At 51.9% G+C, this 18,431-nt stretch overlaps 2 protein-coding genes across 2 annotated transcripts in view; one reads left to right on the top strand and one right to left on the bottom strand.

The window, feature by feature from the left end:
* The first annotated feature begins 3,973 nt into the window (after window positions 1–3,973).
* LOC102536435 (thymosin beta-4-like) lies at window positions 3,974–5,286 on the top strand. The gene is made up of 2 exons (XM_072966396.1): window positions 3,974–4,131; window positions 5,264–5,286. Exons 1-2 carry the CDS (start codon window positions 3,999–4,001, stop codon window positions 5,284–5,286), a joined length of 156 nt encoding a protein of 51 aa, XP_072822497.1. The 5' UTR covers window positions 3,974–3,998.
* An 812-nt stretch (window positions 5,287–6,098) lies between these two features.
* The window catches only part of ARHGAP35 (Rho GTPase activating protein 35), a 109,060-nt gene continuing 96,727 nt past the window's right edge, over window positions 6,099–18,431 (bottom strand). The window contains exons 6-7 of the mRNA XM_072966792.1: window positions 12,164–12,269; window positions 6,099–11,297 (exon numbers count right to left, since the gene is read on the bottom strand). Of these exons, the coding sequence (XP_072822893.1) occupies window positions 10,940–11,297; window positions 12,164–12,269 (464 nt within the window). The 3' untranslated portion in view covers window positions 6,099–10,939. The remainder of the gene's footprint in view (window positions 11,298–12,163; window positions 12,270–18,431) is intronic.

Genomic DNA, 18,431 nt, shown 5'->3' on the forward strand with positions numbered 1-18,431 from the left:
TCTGCCCTCATATACCCAGACACAAATCCTTTCACCTCTGCATCACTTACGGAGTCACTGATAAACTCAAACACACACGATTTGGGGTCTCAGTGTCCCATCTGTGAGATGGGCGGGCTGCTCTGTGAGGTCTGTGCCCTTCTGCAGCTCTGATCATACAGTTGGGAAGAAATAGGGCAGCTTCTGGGCCCAGATGCGCATCAGGCTGGGCCCCAGGTCGAAGGGGCTGGGGTCCTCCAGCTGGAAACTGAGGGACATTTTACAGGGGACTCCTGAGAAAAGGTTTGGGGAAATCCAAGAGGGCTGGTGTAGTACCCAGGGCAGGCAAAGGAGTGAGCAGTTACCACCTGGGGCGCATATCCAACACCTCCTGCCCTAGCCTGGCTTCTCAACCTCTCAGCTGCATTCAGCTCTCCTGGGCCTTCCTCTGCTTTGGGAGTATTTTCCATCAAAGCACGGAGAGCCTACTACTCCCAAAGCAGCCTGGGTGGAAGTGAGGGTGAAGGAAAGTATGTGTCCTTCAGAGGTGATGAGCTCCCTGTCACCAGGGGAAATCAAGGAGAGGGACAAGGATTTTGGTAGACACTGAGAGCATGGGGGTATGTGGGGTGCATGAGTTGTGTGTTTGGGGATTCCAATGACTTCTCCCTAAACAACCTCATTCTTCCCTGTTAAGAGAGCTTCATTTTAAGAAGATGACTCAATGGGTTCAAGTTCTACTTCTGGCTCCACTTTGTGAGCTTGGGCAGCTTCCTTCATCTCTCTGTCTCATTATCCTCATCCGTAAAATGGGGATAATCTGACAGTACTCCCAAAATAAATGAGCCACTGTGCCCCACAACCATATGCATCTCAAAAATAGAATGTTAGTGAGAGAAATAAGTATTAAGAGAATGAATACAGAAAGAATTCATTTTTCTAAAGTCCAAACTCAGGCTCTAACTCCAGCGACAAGAATCCTAAGAGGTTGAAGAGGAGACAGACAGGAGAAATACACAGGGGAAAAGAGGAGGAGGCCACTGAAGACAAGGCAGAGATTGGAGGGATGCCAAGGGACGTCTGGAGCCACCAAAGGCTGGAAGAGACGAGGAACAACAGTTCTCCTCTAGAGCCTTTGGAGAAGCACAGCCCTGCTGACACCTTGATCTGGGGCTTCTGGCCTCCAGATGGTGAGAGAATACATTTCTGTTGTTGGAAGCCAGCCAGCCAGTCATTTGTTACATACAGCAGCCAAAGGAAGAGCCATGGGGTTTGGATTCAAATCCTAACCCCCACTTACTAGCTTGTGATGTTGGACAAATCACTTGGCCCATTTGTGCCTTGGTTTCCTCAGATGAAAAAAGAGGATAATGATAATACCTACTTTGTAGAGTTTGTGTGAAAATTGAGTTGATACATGAAAAATTATTAAAATAGGGCCTGATACGTTGTTGGTGTCCAAAAATTCTTAGTTCTTTTTTTTTTAATTCAAGTATAGTCAGTTTACAACGTTGTGTCAGTTTCTGGTGTACATCATAATGTTTCAGTCATACATATATATTCCTTTTCAGATTCTTTTTCATTATAGGTTACTGTAAGATACTGAATATAGTTCCCCGTGCTGTGCAGTATAAACTTTTTATTTTTAAACATTTTTGGGGGGGGAGGTAATTATTTAGGTTCATTTATTTTTGGAGGAGGTCCTGGGGATTGAACCCAGGACCTCCTCCATGGCGACTGAACCTACGATCTCCTCCATGATAAGCATACATCTCTACCACTTGAGCTATACCCTCCCCCACCTTAAACTTGTTTATCTATTTTATATATAGTAGTATCTGTAAATTTCCAACTCCTAATTTATCCCTTCCCATCCCCTTTCTCCCCTGATAACCGTGTTTGTTTTCTATGTCCGTGAGTCTGTTTCTGTTTTGTAAATAAGTTCATTTGTGTCTTTTTTTCAAATGTTCTTAGCTTTGATGAATATGATTTGTCTTACTGATATTTATGTCGACTGAGTGCTCCTTAACCTCCACCCAGGTGGCAGAGTTCCCTGTATGCAGTGTCTCTTGAATTCCCCACCTTCTTCTCCCTCGTCCTGCAAATTCGACCCAGTTTCTGCCATGCTCAAACCACACCCATGGCTCCCCAGTGCCCTCAGGCCAAACTTTGAGCTTATTATCTTGCCCTATGAAGCCCTGTGTGGCCTGGCCCCCTGGATTGAATGGATGGATGGATAGTTAGATGAAAGGCCAGGAGTAGTAGCTCATCCCCCTGCTTCTCAGCCTGCTCCTGGGACACTCCCAACCGCATTCTCAGATCCCGCCTCCCCTCCTGTCCCCACTGCTTTTTGCTTTCCTAACCCCCTCCCTTAAAACGCTTCCCAAGCCCCCAGGCCGGAACATGGCTGGACAGGGCGGCGCTCTGCTGACCCCTGGTGGCCTCGTGGAGTAACGCCGCATTCTCCACTTTCCGCAGTCGACCGGGCGCTCCTGAGCGCCTAGTAACTGCTAGGTGCTGGCTGCAGCTTGGGAACAGATGGTAATTAGATACTTTTGTGTCAACCCTGGAGTCATCCCACCTCCTCTTTCTCACAGCTACGTGCAATCTTGAGCAAATTCTGTCGCCCTGATCTTTAAAATATCTGGACTCCCACCTCCTGTCTCCACTTTCACTGTCCCTGCTCTGGTCTAATCACTTCCCTCCGGATTCCAGGCTGCCTTACTGAGTTCTCTTTTTGCCTCAGGCTTCACAGCACTGTTACTGAATCTGTTTTTTATCTAAAATTTTGATCATCATGGACTTTTTTTGGCTTTGATGTTTTAAAAAATGCGTTGAAATATTTTTTATCTTGATCACTATTTGTGTCCCTTTAAGTTTTGTACCCCAGGCAAGTGTCTCACCCTGGTACCAGCCCGCTGTAATGATGTCACGTCCCCAGAGGGGTCTTCCCGACCACCCTAAATAACATCCCTACTCCGCCAAATCCACATCCTCCCTCCTAACACCTTATGCGCGCTCAATATCACAGCATACATACATTCATATCTTTGCCTGTTTTCTGTGTCTGTTGCACTAGAGGTCAGTTCCCGGCTGGGTCCCAGGGGGCCTGGCACCGAGTAAATGCTCAGGAAATATGTGTTAAATGGGCAAATACAATCTGAATGAGTAACAAACAGAGGAAAATGCTGTTGAAGAGAAGATTTTTTTTTTCTTTGAAAGCAAAGGAATTGGTTTACGGGGAGGGAGTGACTTTCCCAAGGAAGAGTCCACAGAGCTGAAAGCTAAAGGTTAAGGAGGGAGTTAATTAGCAAGGAGGGGTGGATGGAGGGAAGGACAATGTTCCATGAGGGACCAGCATGTGCAAAACGCCTGAGGTGCGCAGACCCTCAGGGAATCAGAAAGCTGGATCACGGGCTACAAATGTAGTAAGACTCCCAAGGAGGTCCGCAGAGGGCCTCACAGGACTTGCTGAAGTTTGTCTCTGCGGGTGCTGGGAAGCCCCAGAAAGTGTTAAGCGGGGGTGGCATGGCCAGATCTGTTTTGAAAAGCTCTCTCTGGCTGCTACAAGGAGATGGAAGGGGGTGTGGCTGGAGGCAGGGAAGCCAGAGAGGAGGCTGTGAGATTCAATCAAGAGGGTGGCAGGAAATGAGGAAAATGGTGGAAGGTAAAATGGATCTTGGAGGTGGGCCCGGTTGATGAGAATGGGAGAGTAACACCCGGAGGAGGCCTCCAGGGATTCTGGCTTGTGGGGAACAGTTTTGGAGAAAGGGGTCAGGATTTGGTTGTAGATGTGTCACACTGGAGTCACCAAGTCGAGTGTCACAGGCAGGTGGACAGGAATGTTGCGCTTGGAGTGGAGTCACGTGGGAGAGGTCAGCTTATAGACAGAGCCTCTAGTCAAGGGCAAGGCAGAGATGCATCACTGTATTCTACAAACCGAGGACCGGCACTCGGCAGTGGGCACTGCATAGACTGGACTCAGCTTGCTTGCTCCTCGCTCCGCTTAGCCTGCAACCATGTCTGACAAACCCGATATGGCTGAGATTGAGAAATTTGGTAAGTCGAAATTGAAGAAGACAGAAACGCAAGAGAAAAATCCACTGCCTTCCAAAGAAACAATTGAACAGGAGAAGCAAGCAGGCGAGTCAAGTGAGACGTGTGCCGCCAATATGCACTGTACATTCCACAAGCATTACCTTCTTATTTTACTTCTTTTACCTGTTTAACTTTGTAAGACGCAAAGAGATTGGATCAAGTTGAAATGACTGTGCTGCCCCTTTTCACATCAAAAATGGTGAACTACTGACAACGAAGGCTGCGCCTGCCTCTCCCATCTGCCTGTCTGGCAGGCAGGGAAGGAAAAGAACTTGCATGTTGGTGAAGGAGGAAGCTGGGTGGGTCAACAGTGAAATCTAGAATGAAATGCAAGGTGGTCCAAGGTGTCGTGCAGACTGTAAAATGCAGTTTAATCAGTGTGCCATTTTTTTTGTTCAAATGATTTTAATTATTGAATGCACATTTTTAAAATATGCAAATAAAAAGTTTAAAAACCTGAAAACAGAAACAAAAAACAAAAAACACCACAAAAAACCGAGGACCTACCATGTTCAAGGCCCCTTGTTAGGCATTCGGAAAGGACACATTGGGGAGCCACAGGCCCGGCCCCCTCCAAGCTCTTGACTTGGGTGGACGGTGGCTGAGAGGTTTAAGTATACAACAACATGTAACTTGAACATCAAGAACTAGAGACAAAAGACAGACTTATGTTGGCACACATATTGAGTACCAACTGTATACTGTAAAATTTTTTTAAAAAGGACAAATGCTGAAGCATTTATGGGAGTCACATAAATCCTGGTAGCAGGCAAATAAGTGTGGGGTAAGTCAACATGTGAAAGGATCCTGGAAGATTTTCTAGAGGAAGACTTGCTTTGAAGGACAGGCAAGGCTCTGAATGGCAGAGGTGAGGTTTGGGGGCATGTGGATAGAAGGAATTCCAGGCAGAGGGAACAGTACAAAGACTTGGAAGCTGGAAGCAACCAAACTGCATTCAGAGAATGGGAATGATTTTGACAGATGCCGGGAGATGGACTGGAGGAAGGGGAGGCAGGCAGTTTGAGTCCAGAGGGAGGGGACCCTGGCTGGCCCCCAGCAGGCATGAGGGACTGCCCAGGGAGAAGCCAGTGACAGCTGGCTGATCGGCAGTGGCTGCCTAGAGGCGTGTAGGGCCCAAGCTCCGTGGGAGTGTTGTGACCGATGACCGTGTCTGCTGTGGGCACAGGAGGGGAGCGGGGCATCTTGTAAGGTGACGAGTCCCCACTCCTACCACAGGTCTTCCTTCTGGAATAACTGGGGAATGAGGACTGAGGGCGGGGAGGCCACTGAAGGTGTGGGGGCCCATCAGAGTCCAGGCGAGCTTGAGTTAGGCCTGGGGCCAGAATGGAGGCAGTGGGAACAGAGAGGTCGTGGCTGCTGGTGGCATTTGGGAGGTGACCTAGAGAGCCTAGAAGGAAGAAGGGGTGAGGACGGAGCAGGGACAGAGCAGGCCGAGCCTGAGTGGCTGAGGTTTCATTGAGGGGCGGCCAACCTCCATCCCTGGAGGTGCTGTCCTAAGGCCAGCTCTCCTGGGTCACCCAGGAGTAAAGCTGGCATCCAACCCTTGCACCACTGGTGTGGCCTGCGCCCAGACAACCAGGAGTGAGAAGGAAGGACAGGAGCTTTGCTGTCTCCTTGGCCTGCTGGGTCCCTGAGGCCACAGGGGTCTGTGGGTGATGCTTTGTATGACAACCTGAAGTAAACTGCAGGAATAACTGTGGACCCAAGGAAGCAGCCCACCCTGCCAGGGGACAGGGAAGGAGGCTGGTGCGGCCGTGCACAGGTAGGGGCTCCTAACAGCAGTTCCGGGACCAGAGGTGGCAGCTCCCCGTAGGCCTGGCTCTACTGAGAGCTCCTCTCCTGGGGTGCTGGGGGCCCTCTCACCGCCTGGCCAGAGACCCACGGTGCTCCTCCTGCCGATGTCTGAGATGGAGCCAGTGTCCCCATGGGACCACGGGCCCGCCCGCTGGGGGTGTGCTCCGGGCCCTTGGTGGAGGGGCCACCTTCATCTCTCTCAGGTCTGGTTTTTTACAAGATTGATTTATTAACTATGATACATATCACATAAGGCCTTTTCAGTTTTTTACACCATTCCCATCGAGACAAGTACAATACTTTGTAGCAAATACATGATTTTAAAAAACAAAACCAAACAAAAACACCTCAGTCAGAGATGCCTCAGCCTTAGTTGACAGCTGACCATGCACTAATAAGGTTGGAGCCTCAAAAAACCCACGATGTGTTTAAAAAAAAATCTGGAAATTAAGCAAACATTCCTAACACCAACTAGAGGATGTCCTGGTTAAAGCCCCTAAAATACAATGAAATAATTGTTATACTTTCTTTACATACAGTTCTCCACTTTTGCTGCGAAACAGAATTTTGGGCACACAGCCAGACTACTAACACATTTCAATACCATTAATATGTTTTCTTTCTCAGGAAACTCAAAATATTTGTTAATCCAACATATATAAAGATCATTTAACATGTGAAAATACAAGTACCAGAAAAATAAGCTGGCAGCAGCACTATTCCAAATTTTCAAACAAGTTTTATTCCCATACAATTCTGACATTTTTTTTAATGTACACAGGGAACATGATTCTTTTGTATGCAAACAATAACTTACGCCCTGTCTCGACTACACTCAAGTGTGACATCACTGTTGGAGCGCGCCACAGGCGGGCTGCTGGACTGCGGGGCAGGGAGCTGCGGGCGGCCACCTCTGACCCTGGAGGAGTCTGCAGGCGATGGCCAGTTGAAAGATGGCTCCCAGGAGGAGGTAAGAAGAATCCTTCCCTTCTAAGACAGTGACGGCAGGCCCAGCCCGGGGGGAGGCCCAGGCCCTTGGAAGAGAATGGCCTTTCCCTCACACCAGGCCTTCACTGGTGTGATCACCAGCAGTCAGTGATGTGACTCAGGTCCGGCATACACGCTCAGTCGTCCTTTCACCTAAGCACAAATGAGCAGCTTGAACCTGCCAAGCAACAGGAGTGAAGGCAACTCCTCCATCCAAGGTCTGTGGTCAGCAGCGCCTGGGACTGATCCCCGTGACTGTCCCCAGCAAGCCGGGCCCATGGTACACCATGCCCATGAGGACTGTGGAGAGAGGGAGCCTGGTCCCCAGCAACCCACCCAAGTCCCTGGAACTTTCTTCTCTTGGAAAAGCAGCCACTGGCTGAGCTGACACTTCCTTTGGCAGATATCCTAATCCCAAACCGTGTGGTTCTCCTCACAGGAGACTGGGGAGTGCACAGATGGACAAGATCTTTGACTACAAATGCTGCAGCTGGCTGGTTTTGGGGTTCAGGACTGAGGCTGGAAGAGCTGTGGCCTAGGGCACAGGGCATCCCTCCAGCCCCAGCAACCCCCACCAAAACCAGGAGCCAAGGCACAGGGACAAGGGAAGGCATCCCTCGTAGCTCCTCCCTGGCCAGAGTGCTGCCCTCAGGATGTCACCCTCCGTCCACCCTGGTGAAGACAGATGCATTCATCTCACCTGCAGTGTGCTTCCTGCCTTAAGCAGGAAGACCAAGGTGGCAGTGGGGTGTAGGAAAACCCAGGAAACAGTACTCAACATTTTAGCATTCCTCTTCAAAACGTCACGACAGGAAGGGCTTGACAGAATGTAGGAATAAATGCACTGTAATATCCAATATGCAACATAGCCAAGAATTCAGGGCAAATTCACAAGCCACGCCTCCTAACCTTGGACCACTTCCCTCTGTGGAAGCATCAGTGTCACAGATCCGGAATAGCCTTACACTTACAATCAAGGGCTGTTCATTTCCAAACGTGGTGTCTACACTTTCGTGAATGTAAAAAGAACACCAGACAGGGAGAGCTTCCGGGCGCCCCACTGTTTTGCTGTGGGGCATGCAGCATGTCTGACACCCCACGGACCTGCTTATTCATTTTGGCCAAGGCTAATTAATGCTTGCCATTCCCGCCACTCAGGAGAGCTGTGGTGCAGCTCACACAATGACTTGTGAAAGAACTTTCCAGAGCTTAACATGCTAGATGAATGGGAGGGGTGGGACATTCCAGTTAAGGTCAGCATGCCCCAATACATGGGTCCCCGTCGTGGGCCCCCTCTAAGTGCCCATTTGATCTGAATGCTGACTCCACCCCGCAACTGGAAGCTGAAGCCCAGGGCCCAATTCTGCTCCTGGTGGCAATAACTCAGAATGACTGAGAAACGTCCTCCAGCCCAAGCAGCAGAAAATGAGAAGCTAGAGTTAGCAGAGGAAACTAAGGAGATCCCAAGAGCTTCCTGTCCAACTGTGGCTCTTTAGGGCACCAGCCACCAGTCCCTGGTGGCGCATCCCTCAAGTCCTGCAAGACACGGGAAGGAGGGGTGCAGGTGTGTGAAGGGGCCCTGCAGCTGCCCAGAGACCAGAGGCTGCCCTGTGGAAGCCTGGTCTCTGCTGCTCCCGCATGGGTAGGGCTTCACAGCACAGGTGCTTGTCCCTTACTGTGCCCCCTCCCCTTCCGGAATAATCACCTACCACTTACATGTTTATGCAGTCTCAGGGACGGGAGTGGCTCGGGAAGGAGGAGAGTTGAGGGCTTGTGAAGTTCCTGGTGCAGAGGCCAGGCTACAGGTGGCGGTGTGGCCTGGTGTGCCAGCTCAAAGGAGGTGGCAGTGTAGACTGGGCAGTGGGAGGGAACTGGGCTACTTCGGTTTTAGTTCACACAACAGAGAGTGGCCCTAGGCCACCTCCATGGCTTCCCTTCCACCCCCCACCCAATACCTTGAAGGGGTGACTGGGAGTAGGTGAACATGACCTAGAGAAAAGGGCAGAGATTAACTCAATGGAGTAATTACCTCACCAGCCTGGACTCAGAGCTGGGGGAGGTGGAGGGCCCGAGAAACACAGGCCAATCTCAGTCAAAACTAAACATAAACATCACCTGTCAGCCAAGCCCTGACCTAAAGCATCAGGCACAGATGCACCAGAAAAGAAATTCATCATCCATCATTTACATAAAGCATCCATGTACCTTGGATTTGTTTTTTGACTTGTATCCTTAAGGGGGCAGTAAAACTTGCAGGTGTAATTTAGTTTTCCCAAGCACCTTATTTTGCCGTACAAGAACTACAAATGGTAAGATATCCAGCTTATCCAGAGGAAGAAATTAGTGAGAAAAGGGCCTACTCCCACCCTCCAACAGCCAACAGGAAGCATCTGGGGCTGGGAGTGGCCGAGATCATTCCGAGGCATCTCCTACTTTGTCAGGCCACCCGGCTGAGGCGACCCAGGCATCCTCGAACATACCGTAGGTGCTGCTTCTTAAAGTGCAAAGAGACCCGGAGGACTGTGTGGTGTGTGGGCCCTCCACCCCACGCCCCTACGCCCGCGGTACCTTAGTGTCAGGCTTCTCCACTGCAGAGGCCACGGCCCAGCCGTGTGGGGAGTGGGGACAGACAGTATCTGGAGCGGCCTCAGCAGGGCTGCTGTGTTTGGGGACAGATGTGAGGCATGAGAAGGGTTCTCCCAGGGGCCAGTGGAAAGGCCAGAAGGGCAGGGGATGGCCATGGGGTGAGGATGGTGACAGGCAGGCACAAGGCCCTCCTCACAACTGGTGGCCTTTGTGCCTTTCATTCCTCTGGGCCCCGAAGGCCTGGGAGCATGAAGGATGCCCCGTGTGTCACCAGCTGACCACCACACTACAGAGTTCCCCCCACATTGCCCCATTCCCGCAAATACCCAGGCTGGCACCACCTACAGCCCAGGATGAAAATGATTCAACTTCAACACCAAATACATGAAATAAAACCCCTAGCGGCCCCCACCCCCCACGTGCACACACACGCACGCAGTAGTGTTCCCACAGCACTGTAGTGTGTTCCAAGGCAGCTGGTCTCCCCAGCTTTTCCCACAAAAGGCTCAAACTGTATTCTTGGGTTGAGGGGGAATCTAGTGTCAGGATTAAGTGGGAACCCAGCAGGCTCTCAGGCAACCACCCCTGGGCATCCCTGTTTTGCTGCCACGAAGACAAGGACCACCCTCCACCTGTCTGCCCTCAGCAGAGGTGGGGAGAGAGCTGAATCTTGAGGTCTGTAGTTTTCTTCCTGTAGTTTCTTCCTTTTCTTCTTAAAAATTATTGGAGGGATAAATTTCCATTTTTCTTCCAGTGTTCCTTTGTTTTAAAGGGAATATATCCCTGAAGCCTGTGATGTGGGGAGGGGGGGAGTGCATGGTGGGTGGAGGGAAGCTGCACTCTCTCAGTCCAGACACAAAGCTACTCTCCCTCCGTTCTGCTCTGCCGGGCAAATGACCTCAGCACTGTACCTTGGGGCGGCAGAGCCATGGCCTACGGGTTCCCAGGAGGCTGATAATCAGGCTGCACCCCCTGACTGGGGTTGGGGTGCAGACAGGGAAGGTGGGAAGAGACAGGCGCAATGGACGGGAAGTGTTCTCTTTAGGGGTTGCTGGCCCAGCTCTGGGGCAGCCTCCTCCTCCCCACCCCAGCCAAGGCCAGAGCTCTGTCCTGTGGGCGGACGCCCTGAGGCTGGTGTGCACGATTGATGGGGGAGGGGTCCAGGGAGCAGCGAGCATGTGGAGGGCCATGGGGGCTGCTGCTGGGCTAGTTCAGTCCTCAAAAGGGTCCAAGTCAAAGGGCAGGGCCCCAGCTGTGGCCTGCAGCCAGCCCCGGGTCTGCAGTGCTGGGCTCAGAGCACTGGATGGCCCAGCCTCTGGTGGACTGCTGGCTGGTTCTACTGCTCAGGTCTTGAGGTGACAGGAGACGGGGACACCCTCCTCACCCCTGCCCAGTAGACTTGGTTCTGTTCAAGGCCAAATGCCACCATCAAAGAGAGAAGACCTTGTCTCCTTTTGTCCTGGGCCTCAGGGGCTCACAGCGTATGTTCGGCTTGAAGCTGGGAGGGGAGAAGTGGCTGCATCGGGGACTGGGGGGTTGGCGGAGGCGACTGGGGTGGAGACGGTTGACTCGTGACAGGTGTGGAGGTGAGGAAGGGGACGGTGGAAGCCAGGGCAGAGGGGGAGCTGGGCGTGGCCCCGGGAGGCTCGCTGATGGGCCGGTTGTGGAAGAAGAAGGGGCACTGCTGGATGAAGAGCTCAATGATTGTCTGGTAGGTCCGCGTGGCCGTGAGGGCATCCATGGTGCTGAAGTCGGGTCTCATCAAGGTGGGCCAGAAGCAGATGGACAGGTTCTCACTGGTCATGAGATTCACTTTGTTGTTGTGGCTGACTCTGCAGGTGACACCAAACTCAAGGTCAGAGCTCTGCAGGGCAGTGGGCCCTGGTCTTGACCACCTGTGCTCATGGTCACTGCCGCCCTGGCTGCTCTCCCTGCCTGCCCACCCGCAGCCTGAGAACAGAAAACGCCCCAGCACAGCTCTTCGTGGCCCTGGCCTGGGAGTCGAGGCCTGAGCGCCTCCACGCTCCGTCCTCTGCTGCAGCGTCTCCACGTGGCCAGGCCCTGAGGAGCGGCCCTGATACCCTGGCTCACCCGAGGCCCCCGCAAGCCCTGTAGGTGGGCAGAATGCCTCAGGGACTCTCCCCCAAGTCCCCAGTGGGAGACAATGCTGTGGTTGTGCAGAGAGAGGGAGTGTGTGTGTCCCCCAAGCCAGGGTTCCATAAAACACCACTTCTGTCAAGAGAGGAATACGTTTACCTGGAAAAAAGAATCTATTCTGTGTGTGAATACATTTGGGAACCATTCAGTTTAACAGGCCTCCTGACTGCAACTCCCTGTACTTGCTTGACTGGAGTTCACTCTTTCACACAGCACATCTGTCTCAGCCCAGTGTTCTGTCATACACCAGTCAGCAAACACCGATCCTGGAGAAAGGACTTCGGACGTGCTGGGGGTACCCAGGCCTCTACTCAGACAGAACCAGAACAAAAACCTGAGATGAGGGGCCAAAAGCCTCGGATGCTTCTCAGCGAGCCAGATGTGCCCCCACTGGGGAGGTGGACCAGCACCCTGACAGGCTGGGCTGGCCTTGCCACCAAGCTGAGGACAAAGCCTTGATCAGCCCCATTCTGCGGCTGACTGGCCCTGATTGGAGGTTTTCAAAGGAGGGAAGACCAAATAAGCAAGCCCTGCAACATACTTGTTCAGGTGAGAGATGACGTATTTGAAGACTTCATGGTTTTCCTTTGGAAATTTCTTGAGTACCTCCTTAAGGGCATGTAACTTCTGCTCCCGGTCATTGATTTCTGAGGAAAGAGAAAACCAAGACCAAGGTTGGTGGGTCTGGGGCTCAAAGCAGATACTGGTCCTGGGCAGTTGGTGAAACCAGTGGGCCGGCAGCCAAGGAAGGCTACACTGGGTACTGTACCTTGTCGAAGGGCAGCCCAGGGCCCTTCGACAAGGCCAACCCCATCCTCTCCCCGCAAGCCGGGGCCCAAGGCGGCACACCTGGCAGTGGCACAGGGCCAGGGACCGGGCCCACCTCCGTGTCCCAGGCCCCTGCTGAAGGGAAGCACTGTACGCCTGGGGCTTCCTGACCCCTCCCCCTCAAGCCGAGACTCCACGATCCAGAGAGATTCTATCATAAAGGGCACCATTCTTTGCTCTTCCAGTTGCCCCTGGAGACAGGCACCCCAATGCAGAAAACCTCCTGGCTTCCTGACCAGACGGGTGAGCACAACCACCCACCCATGCCAACAGACAGTCTACGAGGGAGTCTGTCACAAGACCAGGCCTCTGTCCCTTTCCTAGAGTCACAGGGACCCTCCACATATCTCCTTAGTGGAAGAGCTGATGGAAACAGTGGGGGAATTCTTATGTAGTTCATCAAAAGGACTGCGTACCCCCTGCCCCCACTACCACCCGTACTCTGCCCATCGTGGAATCCCAGTGTACTGAGAAAGGGAAAACAAGCTAACCCAAATGAAAAGCCTAATCCACGCTAGGCTTGGTTCCGTGAGTCCTCACAATTCTATGAGGCTGGGGCTGTTATCAACCCATTTCAAGGATAAAGAATCTGAGGCCAAGAGAGGCTGCAGAAATCAGTCTCTCGGTCTGGGAATCAAATCCTGTCTAACTGGCTGCAAAGTCTGAGCCGGGACCACTGTGCTCTCTGGGGTTCGGGCTCCCACTGCCTAAGTGGACTGGACCTGACCTGCCTTGGCTGGGAGAGCCGTCCTGGGCTAGTGGGACAAAAATGGTCCAAAGCCGGGGCTGAGAAGATAGCTCAGTGGTAGAGCATGTGCTTAGCATGCACCAGGTCCTGGGTTCAACCCCCAGTACCCAAATAAATAAATAAATAACCCGAACCCACCCCCCAAACAAACGAAAGAAATATGATGGTTCCTAACTGTCTGGGGCATGGGCTCCTTGGGACAGATAAAAGCTCTGACCCACCTCTCCTAAAAATAAACTGTGTATAGTTCTGCCTACAGCTCCTAGAGCTTCACAGATGCCCCAAACCCATATGTCCTTTAGGAAGCCTGTGGCCGCCTGAGTTAAAAATCTCTGTAGTAGGCGACATGCCTAAAGGGTCACAGTCAGGAGATGTATGATTCTGGGGAAGTGACACATCTAAGCGTCATTCTCTTTGACTGTAAAAAGGGGCTGAGGACAGTGCTTCTTTTACTCGGGAACGCCACACCATGAAACAGAGAGCCAACAGCCAGACACACGAGAAGCAGCTGAGAGCTGGTCTGAGTCTCAGGGAAGTGGTGGAAGGGGAGGCTGCAGAGATGGCAGGGATGGAGCTACTGAGCGCTCTCGCTGGCAGGCTAATGAGCGTGAAACAGGGCAAATGTTTTGACCTGAGAGTGTGGCTTGATAAAAAGTATTTTAAAATAACATTTGTCTGTTAGAAAATGACTAAGAAAAACACAGGAACTAATTATGTGGGGCCATTATCAGCTTCATTTCTCTGATCCCAAGATTTATTTTAAGGGTTCAACATCAAGGGCACACTTTTTGTCTGGCCTTGAGTTTCAAAATCCTTTACTGTTAAGTTTCACTGAGTTTACTTAAAAGAAGTAAACTGCCCTGGGGAGGACGATCGACTGTGCTGAAGAACACAAAAGAAGCACGTGCACGGCTCAGAATCTCACTTAATAACATAACTGTGCCTCCTTCCAGATGTAGTCTGGTGCAGGCCTCTCCTAGGTGCCTGTATGACAGACACACAGCTGTGTTTGTTGTCATTAAGCACCTTCATGTAAGAGCTCAGCCTCACCTGTCCTCCTGGCTGGAGGCAGGAAATGGGGCTGATAATGCCACTGCCTGCCAGGATGTCCCCTCTCCTTTCCACTGCTGGCCAATAAGGATGGCCGCTGCTTCTCCCTCTTCCTTGGTGGGACTGGGAGGGAAGAGGGGTGACAGAACCTGTCTGGATAGTGATTCAGGGACCATCCTCAGGAACGTTAGCCTCCCTCCCTCTCCTTGCCGAGCTCGTCAGCTAGGAGCCTAACAGGGACCCAGATGGTCAAGCCCCGCGCGTCCTCCCCCTCTCCCATAGCTGTGTGGCGCAGCTCGGCAGAGCTGAGGAGTATCAGGAGACCGCAGGAAGCAAGGAGAGCAACATGAAGCCTCCAAGTGCGAAGCCAGCCCTGTGTCTGTCATGTGAAAAGCTAGGTCCACCTCGAGATGTCCTTTGGACTTGACCTTGTCCTTCTGACTTGTCTTCCCTCAAGCAAGCAAACCCCCGCCAGTGCTGAGGGACCTACTCCAGGCTCAAACTAGCTGTTATGGCTGTCAATGACACCAGTGATTTCTTACCTCTGGGCAGAGCCAGGGTGTTGGTGGGGCGATTTCACTTACTCCTGGTGCGGCCCCCCACGGCCTAAGTGAAGGTGGAGCTGGTTTCTCCCACGCGCTGGCTGAGAAAACTCACACTAGAGGCAACGCCAAGGATGCAAGGCTGGTGAGGGAAGGAGAGGTGGGCACCAAGCTCTGTCTCCAAGTTCAGCACGCCTGCTCTGGATGACCTGCCTGCCACCATGCTCAGAGAGCCCTTACCTACTTCAAAAATCCCCTTTGAAAGCGGTGAGGGGCTCTGTAAGGGCCTAGGCCCACCCAGCTAACATACCATAGTTTTGAAATTAGGTTGTCAGTCACCTGAGACATCAATACAGGGTCAGAAGAGGCATTTTGAGGCCAGCTGAATCAAGACAAAGTCTGAACACCCACCGGGCAACTAAACTGAGGCCCCAACTCAGGAGGAAGGGGAGGGGACAGTCAGAGGTCACTGGGGACCTCAGAGGTTAGCGCACCACATCCATCACAGTATACAAGGCTCAAAGAGTAAGAATACTGGTCCAAGGTCAGGGACCCTGATCCCAAACCCTGTTCTTGCCCTGGCTGTGCCACTCTGCTGCCATCTTTGGTACCCAGGCTGTCAACCAGGCTCTGGGTTTGGATTTTCTACCACTCAACTCAGTGCCTAGACGAAAATCCTCAATGGATTCTGACCACCTTGCACATCGGCACCACCAAAAGAGGAAAATACCGGCTGAGGTCACAGCCACCTCAGCGATGCATGTAGGCGCACCGCATATAACCCCCACCTCTCCTGGTGGGAGATGAGCCCAAGACTAAACTCTCATGCTGCTGGGCCCAGAATGGAAGATTCAGTGTCCTCCTCCTGCAGGAACCTGTTCAATGTCTCCCATCCCACCAGACAGAGGCAGGGACTGCATGCTCGTCTGTCTACTGCTGTCCAGCCCTGTCCCACACAGAGCCTGGCAAGTGCTAGGAGGCGAGGAACACCCTGTGACCTTAAACAGCTATCTAGACAGACAAAAGGAAGCAGATCTCAGAAGAAGCAACATCACAAGGCAGCACGTGAACCAGAGTTCAGCGAGCAGCAAGACTGGTCCGCCTGGTGACCTTGCAAATCAGCCATTTATTAATCTCTAGCTCTAAGCTGTCTCATCTGTAGACGGAAAAGGGTGAGACGCTAAGCTGGCATTCTGAACCACTTTGGGTCGTACATCCCTTTGACATTCTGATGAAAGATATTGGTTTTCTCTGTAGACTAAGATGTGCACAGAAAACTTCAAGCAGTTATGGGGTTAATGGGGCCCAGAGGCCAAAGGTTCTCAGGCTCAGAGTCTCTGGACTGAGACAGAGCCAGCTCTAGGGCCCCTTTTCGCACAAGAGACATAGGACAGGGCGTGTGGGGATTGGCTGGACCAGAGGGATTCCAGGTAAGTGGTGGTGGGGTGGGTTGTGAGAGGAAAAGGAGAAGATCTGGAGCAAGATTAAATGATAGTATTTCTTGACGGCTGGGTGAGGTGTGAGGGCACGCTAGAATAGGGAATTCAAGGCCCTTTCGCTGCCTCCTGAGATCCTGGTCCTATCTGAAGCCAAGCTCAGGTGCCATCTCTCCCATGAGGCCCTCTACCTCACTCCCTCCTCTCTGCATTCTCTGCACTTCCAGCTCAGCTTACTTCGTGCCCTCCAGCCCATAACTTAAACGTGTGCTGGGGGAGGGCAGCATAGGAGGGCACGCCCCTGCTCGCCACTCCTGAAGCAGCACGGGCTTCAGCTGCTGCTGTTACTCATTTCTGAATCTCCCACAGATCTCCTTGAATGTGGTAGGAAGGTAACTGGTGAATAATCACAAAAACTCTCTATTTGTAGACACCATTTCAGCAATGTTCAATACTGTGAGATTATGGAGCTAACAGAACAATTTGACATTGACCTTGGTATTTGTTGTGATGGGATCTGAAACCATCTCCAAGCCCTGAACACATACAGACACAACAGCTCTTAGGTATTAAATGGATAGAGCTGGTCAAGTTGACGTTGCCATGGAAACCAGCCAGGCTGGGAAGAGCTACTTTTGGGCATGAGCATCTTTGTTCCATGTCCCTTAACACTAACTTTGGCACTGCCTGGTTGGTGTCTCTGGCTCAGCTAAACCCAGCCCCCGAGATACACAGCCCCACTCTTCACTCAGCTGCTTTGGCTGTGAGAGGTGCCCTGTCAGGGAGATAAACTCCCCTCTACCAGTCTCAAGACAACGGAGTTCCATCTGACTAGCTTGGGGCACAGGAAACACACAATGGGAAGAGGAAGTGGAAAATCTCCACCCTTTTCTGGGCTGCAGTAGCAGCAAGAAGTTCCCTTCCTCAGCAGTGGAAGCTGCTATAGGAAGGGCAGCTGATTACTTATCAATAACACCTTCCTCTCTGGCCCCACACAACCCTCCAAAAACAAAAAGATGCCAATGTCAGCAATTTCTGCAGAAACAATGGGATTCTGCTGGGTGCCAGGACCCTATAAGCCTCTAGGTGGCGCCAAGTCAAGACAAATGCTATCAGAAACCTCCAGCCTTACAGCAAGCTGGGTACCAGCCCACACCTTCTCTTCCTAACTTCTGCCCAGAGACAAGCTTAGCTTAGGTGGAGAGAAATTTGGCTCCAGATAGAGATTTCCTATGTGTTTCACACCTGAGCCAGCCTGGAGCTGGCTGGAGAAGTGACTGCTGGGAGGATCTCTATCTTTGGGTGGCAGGATCAGAGCAGAGATGCTGGCACCAATCCCACACACCCTAACTAATCTGGAGAAATCCAGACTCCTGTCCTGAGAAGGCAGACAGGTAAGAAGGCCAGAGAACCTTATGACAGTCCCAGAACTATGTGCTTCTGCCCCATCCCTGTGGGACTGGATAAGATTAGGGGCTGTGAAGGATTTTAATCCACCAAGACTGGCTGCATAAAATATGATGAAGGTGGCACCTAGGCTGTGGAAACAAACATCATGGGAAATGCAGACCATGGAATGGTGACTCTGGGGTCCCAGCAGCCCTGGTAGAAGTCAGGTTCTGACAGGGGCACCCCTCTACAGTTCAGGGGTAGGCTTCTGTCAGTACTTCTATTTCCTGAAGCCACTAACAGTCTATAACCTAGGATTTAATAGTCCTGTGGATTTGTGACCGCTTCCCAATTTCTGCCCACACCATCAGCCTTGGGGGTAAATTGTATTGCTTAAAATTCCTTCTGAGTTGGGCAGTGACAAGATTAAGACTAATGTCCTGGAGCCGAGGGAACACAGCTCCCTTTCCACGTCCCCACACCCTTGGTTGCTGGCAAAGACACTCCTTTCTGTACCTCCACAGCCATGGCTGCTTCTGGGGTCTTGGCCCACCAGAGGTGCAGGCAGGATGGTGTACAAAGGTGATCATTAAAACCAGAGGTGCTAACTTGCTGCAGCCTCTGGTGATCATCTGGTCAGGGCCACTGGAGCTGTCCCCTTCTCTCCAGAGGCTGGCTTCCTCAGAGGTTATCTGGCCCCAGACCACATGTCAACTGCCTTCTATGAGAGATGGGAGGAGAGCAGAGAGGGAGAGGAGGGAAAAGGAAAGTAATACCTATCACTTCAAAGGTCTGTTACATAGCTGTGCCTCCAGA

This window comes from Vicugna pacos, chromosome 9 (assembly GCF_048564905.1).
Source record: "Vicugna pacos chromosome 9, VicPac4, whole genome shotgun sequence".
NCBI classification, from domain to species: Eukaryota; Metazoa; Chordata; class Mammalia; order Artiodactyla; family Camelidae; genus Vicugna; species Vicugna pacos.